We start from the raw sequence: 12,105 nt of genomic DNA on the forward strand, positions 1-12,105 counted from the left end.
CGGACTTCCAGAACAGATTAAGTTTGTAAACCGAGGTACCACTTTACCTAGATTTACTATGTGTTATCATTAATTGTATACCAGCAGAATTGATTTTAGCATTTCCCCAAATTGCACGGAGGACAAAAGAATACATCAGCTTCACCCGTCCCCGAGAAGCATTCCGATGACGTATCTCCATTGTCAGTCCTTCCAGTGAAGTCACCTGACGAAATCGCTATGGAGTCAGTGGGGTGTATCTGATGCTGCTGTTCTGTCCACGCAACAGGCTCCCATTTATGCTATGGCGCGCCACACTCCTCTTCCATTCCCTGCAGCCAGTGGAGGCTGTTGCGTTAAGAAGTGCCTGTTGGTGGGGTGAGACAGGTAGGATGAGGTTGCTCACCTGCCTTCTGACAGAAAACAAGACCCCCTTCTCTTGGCCTCGCTGATGTGATCCAGAGGAAAGCAGAGCAATAAGTTTGACACTAGCTTAGCTTCAGGAGTTGCCGGAAGGAGGCGTACAAGACCCCATCCAATCATCTTAGGGACTCTGCTCCAGATTTCTGTAGGGCTTCCTCCTTAGCCTTTTCTTCTCCTGAAGGTACCTCACAAGGCAGTGGAAGTTTAGGGTCAGTTTCCTTTCTCCTCGATGGGCTACCTTCCCAGGTGGATGAGCCCCATCTGCCCCTGTGTGTAGGAAGGCAGGCAATGAAGAGCAAGCTGTCTTTGGGAGGGATAAAAAAAACCCAATAAAAGCAGCAAAAGTGATTCATAGTCTTTGGGAGAAGTCTGGCTGCCATTACTGATTTTCTCATTCCAAAGAATCCATAGTTCCCCAAAAGACACTTTGGAAACTATCACTGTTTCATAGTTGGCAATACTGGCTTGCAATAGCATTTGCTGACAGGCACAATATTTAATAGCTGACATTACATGTAATGCTATTTTTTTTAAAAATAAAAATAAATAAACCTGGCAGCAATTGGTAGATAACATGCAGTGCTAATTAGTGTTTGACAGCTGATGCCTTTATGAGATGGATGTACTGGCTTAAACTGAATCTGACCATTAATCTAGACTTGTCGTTAATGGCTTGCCTGGTAGTCATAGGTGAGCAGAAATCACATGCAGGCGAGTGAACGAGCTAGTGGAGAAGGGAATGATCACTTCTGTCCTCCCAGCCTGCTTGGCTTCTGGGCTAACCATAGATGGAGGAAAGTCTCTTCCTGCACAATCAGCAGGAAGCAGGAATGAGTGGTATGACCTTCCTCCACCAGTCAATCAAATTATAGGGTGGTTAATAATAAAAGACAATGGGGGAGATGTTAGCCAATGTGTCCTGTCCATGGATGGAAGGAATCTGGGCTAAAGGACACAATTTTAGGTGATTTTCCCCTCTCCCCTCAACCCCCTGCTTCCCCCTAAATCTACTCTGGAAAGTGACATCAGATTTGGGAGGAGGGCACAGGGCGGCTGCACAGAGGGGGTGGATGAATCGCAGAAAGGCCTCTTGCCCCAGTTTTGCTGATGGATTCCCCTCATTAGCACATGGAAAGCCATAGTTGCAATGCATTAAAATAGCCAGCACATAAAAAACATGCTTAAAAGTCGCATTAAAATAATATACAAAGCAGAATAAGAGAGATCTTCCAAATGTGAAACAGCTTGGAAAATCGAAAGGAAATAGATTCAAGGAGGTACTATCAGCTAAGGCTCCAACCCTAAACAATGCCCTCTTCAACATTTTTCATTACCTGCCAAAATCAAACTATCGGGGGATTCCAGCAAGCCTAAAGCAGCTGAATTTCAAATTCTCAGTCAAACAAAATTTCACGTTCAAAATGCAGACTTTTGGATCCGAATGGTGAAAATTCATTCATCGTGTGAAGTTTTCAGTGTACGTTCAATTTTCTATTTGGGTAGCTGCTATGAAGTACACGAAACTATCCTTGAAGGTGCAGGGCATTCATGCCAGATTCATGAGCAGATACTTCTAACTCTGACTTAACTGGAAAACGTTTTGGTTCTTGCAGGTCCAACTTTTGGGATGGTCCCATCCCAGATACTGTGCAGCATCCAACAGGGACATGCAGATTGTTTTAATGGTTCATGATGCCAACTAACTCCCATTGTTCTTTGTATTTTAACACAGCCACACTCTTTTATTTCCCAGGCACACCCCTGAGGTTTGGGACTAATTTTTCCACTTGGGAGACATACCAAAGGATTTCCCACCAATTAATCTGAACATTTCTTTTCTGTGAAGGCAGGGCAGACTAGCAAGGGGGGGGGGGAGAGAGAGAGCAAAGCAAGTCTCAGCTGCAGCTGCTGGTATCTGATGGGAGCTGTCCTGTTGCAGGCATGAAGGGGAGGGAATGGAGGGGGTGGGTGGGGGAAGGTGGAGGCCATATATAGCAATTGCTCAAGGATATCTTACGTCAGAGTTTGCTGTACTTGTGAAACGGAGGAGAACCTACACCAAACAGAAGGTATCTCTCTTCTAGCTGACTGTATGCCTCCTGTTATTTAATTAATACGTGGCAAAATAAATTGCTTGACTTGGGGCTTCAAAGTAGTTGAGCTGCTCTAATCCAAAGCATTTTGCAAGCAAGATGTTCAGGTTCTTTCTAGGAAGTGTGCTCTACACATGCACATGTCTGTTCTATTAAGAGGGTAATTTCTAGTGAGTTGTACTATATGGGGTGTGTGTGTTTTAGTTGGGAAGGATTATACGTCCAGGTAGACAAATTTTTCATTTCACCTTCCAAATGTCATCATCATCATTATTATTTTTTTAAAAAAATCTGTTGCATGGGATTTTTCCAAAAGTTTGGAATTTTCATTTCCCCCAGATGTTCCTCGAGTTTTAAAAATGTAGATATCCTTTCCAACTTTGCACCAATCACCAGATGAACTTGGGGGAGTAATATTCTGACATTGGTCTGAAGCTGCTTTGTTTTTTGATATATATTTTTGACGTCCTCAAGAAACCCTCCTAACTTGGTGGCATCGCACACTCGGTACACTGCTGACTCGCTCACATTTCCCCTTTTATCTCCCTGCTTCCTCCCTTTCAAGAGGATATCAGAGACCGAGTTGCAATGACGGAGCCAACAGCGGCAGAGAGGCAAAAGAAGAAAGGGTTTCCCACAGGTCCGAGTGGGAGAAGAGCTCTCCCACCCAATGTCTCCAACGCAGAAGAAGATGAAGTTCCTGAAATGGAGACGATTGGCTTGGTGCCGAGAGGATATAAGCTCCAAGGTATGGCGAGGAGCCTCACAGTTTAGAAAGAGCAAAACGTGTTTCCCCTGGGACCTGCACCCAGGTTGGGCATGTTGCCAAATGTTGAGGTTTAGAGGTAATCCATAATTTTCCCAGAATGCATCTGAAAGAGGCTGTGGCTCGGTGGTAGAGCAACTGTTTTGCATGCAGAAGATCCTAGGTTTCATCCCTGGCATCTCAAGGGCTGGGAGAGACCGTGTCTAGATCAGCCTAGAGAGCCAATGCTTATAAATGTAGACAATACTGAGCTATGGCCTGGCTCAGTATATGGCATCTTCTTAAATTCCTAAAATGTGATCTTGTGGGTTGGGGTTTATTTTGAATGAGTCATGACTTAATGCAGATGGGAAGATACAGGATCCCACATCCCCAGGGCTTATCCTTCATTATAAACCTTTAGGCACCCGGCAAAAAATGTTCCTTTTTAACCAGGCCTTTGGTAGATTTGACTGACATCCGATGCCCTTTTAAAATGTGGGGGTTTTTTTGGGGGGGGTTATTGGGTGGTTGTTTTTATTTTGATTGTGTATTTTGTGGTTTTATATTTTGATTTTCCCCCTGTGAACCACCCTGAGACATCTAGGTATAGGGTATATAAATCCAAGTAAGTAAGTAAGTGGGACGCGGGTGGTGCTGTGGGTTAAACCACAGAGCCTAGGACTTGCCAATCAGAAGGTCGGTGGTTCGAATCCCCGTGATGGGGTGAGCTCCCATTGCTCGGTCTCAGCTCCTGCCCAATCTAGCAGTTTGAAAGCACGTCAAAGTGCAAGTAGATAAATAGGTACCGCTCTAGCAGGAAGGTAAACGGCGTTTCCGTGCGCTACTCTGGTTTCACCAGAAGTGGCTTAGTCATGTTGGCCACATGACCCGGAAGCTGTATACTGGCTCCCTCGGCCAATAAAGCGAGATGAGCGCCGCAACCCTAGAGTCGGTCACGACTGGACCTAATGGTCAGGGGTCCCTTTACCTTTACCGTAAGTAAGTAAGTAAGTAAGTAAGTAAGTAAGTAAGTAAGTAAGTGTCCCTTGAAGGAGCAGAACTAAAGGGACGGAGGATATTGATTTATTTTTATAATATTTCTTGTATACACAAATGACCACCAGGGTGCTAGATTGGGCCCTGTGGCTTGGCACAAGCGACAAAGCTTATAAGCGAGTGGCAAAAATTAACATTGCTTCCACTGATGTGAGATGGAGGGTACAGTTGCCCTCCTGATTTTAATTAACGGGTGGTCATTTGCCATTTGGCTGCCTCTTGCAGTCTTACTACCAGATGAACTTAGTGAAGGATGGCTATGCTATACCTCTGCTGTTGGCGGCAGTGCCAGTTCCTAGGAATCACAAGTGGGGAAAGCATTGTTATGCTCATGTCCTACATGCAGGCTTTCCCAAGGGGGTTGGGCTAGATGACCCTTGGGATCTCTTCCAGCTCTACAGTGTTTGGCCACTGTGAGATCAAGCTGCTGAACTAGATGGGCCTTAGTTCATTGTGGACTTACAATTCAGGCAGATTTGAATGGGTTCAGAGAAATAAAATCAACCTTCTTAAAGACACATTTGTCCTGCTAGCACATCACACGAAACCAAACCATGGTTTAGTCTTCTTCTTTGGCGATCACTCGTAGCGGAGTAAGATAGTCTTCCATAAACACGGTTTTAACAATGAGTCCGTAAGTGACTGTGGAGGCCAGTTCTGGACCCACATGTCCTTCCACAGTGGGGACATTGGTTTCCAGGCAGGAGTTGATCATGGTGTGGATTTGCCAAGTGTGCCTTCCTCTTGGCATGTTTCTCCCTTGCGTCCTGAGTTCGAGTGTCTTCAAAGCCCATGACACCTTTGGTAAAAGCTGTTCTTCAATTGGAGCACTCGCAGGCAAGTGTTTCCCAATTGTTGATGTTTATACTACATTTTTAAAGATTTGCCTTGAGACAGTCTTTAAACCTCTAATGTGAAGGTTGCTTTGCCCTGGGTTTAGGGCACATTTGGCTTAGCGTGTTGTCTTAACCTGATCCACCTTAACCGTGATCTGTAGCCAATGTTTGCTCTATGGTTACAGTGAAGGAGGGGAGACCTTAACCACAACCCCAGGTTCGGATGATATGGACATGCCAGGGAATGGGACCTGAGGCCACTCAGCTGGGACAGCAATGGTGTCATGGTGGACTGTAGACTATAAGCACCCACAAGAAAATAAAAGGGTTGGGGTTGGTTGGAGTTTCAGCATGGTGAAACTTGAGATCTCACCTGATGTGAAACAGTCAGGCTGGATAGCTCAGTTGGCTAGAGCATGGTGCTGATAATGCCGAGGTTGCAGGTTTGATCCCCATATGGGACAACTGCATTTCTCCGTATCGCATGGGGTTGGACTAGATGACCCCACGTCCTGTCCAACTCTACAATTTTATGATTCTATGATTTTGCAGAAACCTGAAGCCCAGGGTTAGGTCCTAAAGGACAACACATAGCCCTCTGCTCATGCCGCAGTGGGAGAAGGGGGAATTAGGGGTCCTCACTTCTTGCTGCAGGCTCTTCATGCTCCTGCAAAGGTATTATTGAAGGTCAGGGGACTCTTCCAAGTGGCATCCAATACAAAGGAAGGTCCAAACTGCCTGCTTTCAAACAAGTGTCACGATCTCTCCTTTTTAATGAAGAAAAAGGCAGCTGTGGGTCCCAGATCTGCTGAGGGTCAGGGTCCACGGCTGTTTTTTTCTTCGCAATAAAAGTCTTTAATTAAAAAGCGTGAGTCGTGTTTCGCGTGGCCTCAGCCCGGAGAGACTGCAGCAGAGGGAGGCAATGAGCAGAGCCTTCAAGTGTGCAAACAAACTCTTAAGTGCTCCACAAGCTCTTGGGGTTGCTGATCCAAGTTTCTCCTTCATTGCTAGTCCATTAAAAATTGCAGGGTGTTGTAATACAGAGGCCTGTTCCCATGGTGTGCTGCATCTAAGCTAAGCCAGAACAGCTGCACATTGTGTCCCTGCGTCTCCTCGCTTCCACTTCCTTCCTTTCCTTCTGCTTCACCCGTTTCCAATTTTAGGGACCGTTCGTCTGCTACACTGCAATGCATACTGCTTATGGACTGCAAATATCTATCTCTATATAATAAATAACAAATAATATGCATATCATGATGATGGCCTTCTTCCTCTTTTACTTCTTCATTTCATCACCACCACATTAATAACCAGTGTTAAAAAAATTAATTAATTAATTTTCCAAAGCATAAGCAGTACAAAGAGAGAGAGAAAGAAAGACACTTTAACCTCTTCCCCCCCTGTACTGCAACTTTGGTTCACACACACAGAAGAAAAAAGCCACCACAATTTTACATATCTGCGTATATCAGCATAAGGAGAATTAAGGTAAGTTGTCACTAAATGAAAAGCAGGTGCCCAGAGACGTGAAAATACGTCGATAATCACTAGAAGGGTGCGATCTGCATTTGAAAACTCTTCTCAGTTTTGCTTATGGGGCTGAAGTATTGACACCTCCCTCACAAATACACTTTACTCCTGTATAAGTGTACTCCATTCAAATAAGATCTTCTGCTCTTGGGTTTCTGCATTTGGCCCTGGCATTTTGCCAGAGCTGGCATCGAGGATGCAAGCAGGAGGGAATTACTCCCGCCCCTGCCACCATCCTGGTAGAAATCCCCGTAGGGGTTTCCTCTCGCATAAATTATCAACACTCTTGTCGTGGGGGGGGGGGGCGACGTAGTTGTAAATTGGCTGCTGGCATGCGTACAAGGGAGCGAGGAGAGCAGATGGTCCCGGCGTGAAGAATCGGTGGGGGTGTGATTGCGAGGAGAATCAGCTGCCCTGGAGATGGGGAATATCAGGGAGGGCTGGGCCACTGGGGACGCTGAGCTGAACGCATCCCTGACTTGCTCCGTGACCTCCTGGCTTCCCGCCCCGCCCCCTCCCGTCAGGAGGGAGTTAACATTTCAAGGTGAGGTGGCTCATGGACTCCCAGGGTCACATACTCGGAGCTGTGATGAATTTATTAGACAGCGGTGCAGATTGATTCCATGCCTTGCAAGAACTTTTGCTGGTGTTTCTCTTGGAGGCAGTTTGAGATGTTAACATGAGACATGGGCTGCTGCCAGAACTGGAGTCCTCCGAGGCACACAGTACATAGGAAGTCTCTAATAACAATAATAACAATAACAACAACAACAACAACAACAACAACAACAACAACAATAACAACAATATTACAGTGGTACCTTGGATTAAGAACTTAATTTGTTCCGGAGGTCCATTCTTATCCTGAAACTGTTCTTAACCTGAAGAACCACTTTAGCTAATGCGGCCTCCTGCCGCCGCCGTGCCGCCAGAGCCCGATTTCTGTTCTTATCCTGAAGCAAAGTTCTTAACCTGAAGCACTATTTCTGGGTTAACGGAGTCCGTAACCTGAAGCGTATGTAACCCAAGGTACCACTGTATTATTATTATTATTTCTACCCTGCCCATCTGCCTGGGTTTCCCCAGCCACTCTGGGCGGCTGCCAACAGATTAAAAAAACAGAATAAAACTTCAAACCTTAAAAACTTCCTTAAACAGGGAACACCTTCAGATGTCTTCTGAAAGTCAGATAGTTGTTTTTCCTTGACATCTGATGGGAGGGCGATCCACAGGGTGGGCACCTTCACCGTGAAGGCCCTCTGCCTGGTTCCCTGTAACCTCAGATCTCACAGTGAGGGACTTTTAGAAGACATCTGAAGGCAGCCCTGTTTAGGAAAGTTTTAAATCTTTTATCGTGTTTTTAATATTCTGTTGGGAGCCACCCAGAGTGGCTGGGGAAATCCAGCCAGATGGGTGGGATATAAATAATAAATTAATATTATATCCTTCTAGGTTCACTTTGAGTCTATCATTGCAGACCTGATCCTGATCCCCCTAGCACAGCGGCATGGTGGAGAAGAGCCCAAGCAGGGATAATCATATATAGCTACACCTTCTTCCTGTCAGGACACAAAGGGGCGTGATCTCACAGAGTTCTCTCTAGCAAGTTCACAGGAGAGCTCTGTGAGCCTCAGCCCTTTCTGGCAAAACATGAATTGTTGGTTTGACTGCATTTGACATCCTACAGATACTTGGCTCGCTAAATAAATAGCCTGACCTGGCATGAGAAACTGCAGTTCCTGTGACCCCACTGAAATCATTGGGACTTCCTCCCAAGTACTTGTGCATAGCGCCAGCGTGCTGTAGTGGTTAAGAGTGATAGACTCGTAATCTGGTGAACGGGGTTCGCGTCTCCGCTCCTCCACATGCAGCTGCTGGGTGACCTTGGGCCAGTCACACTTCTCTGAAGTCTCTCATCCCCACTCACCTCACAGAGTGTTTGTTGTGGGGGAGGAAGGGAAAGGAGAATGTTAGCCGCTTTGAGACTCCTTAGGTTAGTTATAAAATGGGATATCAAATCCAAACTCTTCTCTTCTTCTTCTTCTTCTTCATCATAGGAGTATAGTATAATAAACTGAGGGGTTTTTTTAAGCCCAAGGAACTTAAAAATCAATTCATACCCTGATCTAGGCAGCAGAATGAAGTTCAAATCATACTTTTAACGGCGTGGAAACGGTCAGCCGGGAATAGGTGTTATGGAGCTGAAACCAGCTTTCAAACGTGGTTTTATGATGATGATACCACATGATTAATCCTCCGGGAAATTATCAGCGTGCCTTTCTCTAGTCGGCCCAAGGACAAGCCTTATTAGAGCATTCCTGTAATGGGAAGCAGCATACAGGGCAGTATATTTTCTCAGGGCAGCCACAGGGCTCTTTTGTTTGACATTACAATAAGGGCGCTCAGCTGTTGCATTAAAATTTGATTTGGAGGTAGTGGGGATTGCCTCCAGTATGCATTACAGGCTTCAAAGAGGCTGCATCATTCATGAGGCCTCATTTACGTCCCGTAAGGTCAGGAGTCAGATGTTCAGAAGTCGAGAATGGGAAATTCAAATGACTTGACTGGAGAGGGGCTGCCGTTAATAAGGGCCGTATAATTGCCTGCACGGTGAGCATGTTTACTGGTATTCCCCTTCGCTATTAAGTACCTCCCCTCCACGCCAATGTATTTAGATAATAGTTGTTCATGCAGAGAACTGTCCTTGCCTACCATAAATACTGACAGGAAACTTGCTTCTCCAAGAACCAAGATGGCACCAGCCACACAGAAGAGGGAGTGAGCAGTAGGCTCAAAGTTTGGCAAATCATTAGAAAAATCCCTTAGGTAGCAGGTGTGTGTGTGTGGAATCCAGGACAACTCAAAGAGAATTGAGTCTTTTCAGTGGGCACAAACTGCCGATGGAGGGCTTGTCCACACTTTTGCTTGTGTGTGCTACTTTACCCAGGGGAAACCTGCAATTTACCACTGACTCCGAACAAACGTCAATGGGTTTTTCCTGCAGATTTAAGTTTCTTCTGGTTCAGTGGTAAACAGTGGATTTTCCTGGGTAATAATAATTTTATTATTTATACCCCACCCATCTGGCTGGGCTGCCCCAGCTACTCTGGGCAGCTAGGACAATAAAATAAAATAAAACCCAGAAAGCATGGGACAAGCAGAAAACCTCTTGGACCCATGCTTGGGAAAATAGAACCCAGTGGGGAGAGGGAATGGAACAAGGTATCTTGAGGAAGGCAAGACTGGCCGGAACTCTGAACAGGAGCACTCTGCTCTGCAGCACTTTATTGCAGTTCACAGCTGAAGGTTCTAAATCCAATTCATCGTCCTGCGATCCATCCAGTTTGGGGAATCTAAAGCAGCAATAGGGCTGGGCTCCTGGGTTCGTAAGCAAAAGTGAGCTCATTGCCATGAAATGGTGCCTTTTACGCTTAAAGCGTTGATGGTAATGTTGAGCAGGCTTCATGTCTCTCAAGAGCCTTTCTCCAGTTTTCTAACAGAAATCTCTTAACTGAACATAACAACAACAAAAACAAACAAACAATGCAATGTTATACATGTCCTGAGTTGAACAGACAGTGGTGATAGCTAGAAAAGTCACACAATCAAAGCAAGGCGCATTGAAAGAATAATGCAGTCAGGCTTCTAAAACCAAGTCAGTCTGTAAATAGTGGAAGTTTCAAAGCTTAGTAATCTGAAAACTCTCTCATTAAGGAATCTCCCCCCCCCCCAGCCACCATTTCACAGACCCCAGAATCACCCTTAGTTTATGTGGCAACTCTTTTGCTTCCTGCCCAATCGTTAAAGCAAAATGCAAAAAATACATATGGGGGGGGGGGCTCAATCCTAACAGAAAGCAGCCTGGTCCTCTGCTAACAAGTCTCAACTGCCCTTTAATGAAACCTCATCCAAACACTTGTACAGTATTCCATGGGAATTTCAAGTACTGCTTATATGGCTTTAGTTTCCTTCCCACCCCAACCCCCTGCCAAGTCATGAGGTCTAGAAACATGCTGGATGCTCAGCATCCCTTAGCAGCTACTAGATTTTGCCTCAAAATCACAGGACAATCCTTTGGGCGAACATTTCTGGACTCCTTATCTAAATAAAAATTGCTAAAACAGATTGTTCAAGACTGAACTGGTTACATTATAGAAGAATGCTAATCCTAAATTAAAAGCCATCTCCTAGCATCCATTAAGCAAAAGGGTCACTTTAACCAGCATCGTGTCTAGAGCCAATATCATAAAAACAGCAATGTGTTGTTGATTTCATCTTCATTCCAGTGCCATATTTGTTGTGAAATTAAAAACAGATATCAAAAAAGCAGCCAATTTGCATCATGTGCTAAACTTGAAGCACCCTTAGAGTAGACTCCAAAAAGAAAAGCAACCCCTATTCTGTCACGCAACAGATATTGATGCAATATCCTTTTGAGCAGGGATTTGGGAGGTAATGACAAATATGATAATACAATCTATTGAGTCCTGTTTCTGAATGCTAATCACTGTAGAGCAGCTGGGGGGGGGGGGAAACACCTCCTTCCCCAGTACATAGAATCTCTACATTACACAGCCTGTAGGGAATTGAGCTTGTCTGGAGTTTCCAAGTCGTACTGGTAATCCCAGTGACATGCATTATCTGATGAAGCACGGCTCTGCCCAATACATAATGAATGGCAGGCGGTAGAGAACTGGTGAGAAAGCTCCAGCCCACAGGCAAAATTAGACTTGGTAGGGCTTAAACAAAAAACAAAAAAAGCTGTGTGCCTAATAGCTCCTGCATCATGAGCTGGCATTCAGTAGCACTTGCAAACGTCACAAGGACCTGGAAGACCTGAATTGGTTGTCAAAGGCCTGAATTCAAGTTGCCACTTTGCTTGTGCATGAGCCATGCCCCCCTTAGTACTCCTATTCTTTTCTGACTTCTGATCTTTGGAAAGGAAAGAGGGAAAGTTTGAACCTATATAGCTCAGGACTGCTGCCTCTCATATCGACATGCACAATGATGAACTCTGCCTTTTGAACTCCTTCTCAGGAGCCACATCTGTGTTGGTGTAAGACGGGGCCTTTTTGGTTGTGGCACTCCATCCTTGGAGCATTTCCCCAGGCAAGTGTGCCTGAGGCCAATACTGAAGAACATAAGAAATGTCTTGTTGGACCAGGCCAAATGTCTATCTAGTCCAACATTCTGTTTGCTCATTGGCTAACCAGATGCCTCTGGGTAGCCCATGAGTAGGACATGAAAACACATGACCCCCAACAGCTGGTTTTCAGAGGCACACTGCCTCTGATACCAGAGGTAATAGACAGCTGGTAGCCATTGATATGATAGCCATATCTTATATGAAAAAGCCTTATCCTCCTTGTGCCTTTGAGGGACCAGGTGAATGTTTGCCTAGGCTCTTTAGATCATTTGCATGGTAACGCTGGATCATTTG

The 12,105-nt window shown here is 45.3% G+C and overlaps 1 protein-coding gene and 1 long non-coding RNA gene across 2 annotated transcripts in view; one reads left to right on the top strand and one right to left on the bottom strand.

Moving 5' to 3' along the window:
- Positions 1-12,105, bottom strand: part of LOC309348104 — a 436,068-nt gene that overhangs the window by 266,710 nt on the left and 157,253 nt on the right. The window lies entirely within an intron of this gene.
- F13A1 (coagulation factor XIII A chain) overlaps positions 2,344-12,105 on the top strand; it is an 81,142-nt gene continuing 71,380 nt past the window's right edge. The window contains exons 1-2 of the mRNA XM_081873041.1: positions 2,344-2,471; positions 3,061-3,243. Coding sequence (XP_081729167.1) covers positions 3,084-3,243 — 160 coding nt within the window. The 5' untranslated portion in view covers positions 2,344-2,471; positions 3,061-3,083. The remainder of the gene's footprint in view (positions 2,472-3,060; positions 3,244-12,105) is intronic.

This window comes from Podarcis erhardii, assembly GCF_964252035.2.
Source record: "Podarcis erhardii genome assembly, chromosome: 8".
Lineage (NCBI taxonomy): Eukaryota > Metazoa > Chordata > Lepidosauria > Squamata > Lacertidae > Podarcis > Podarcis erhardii.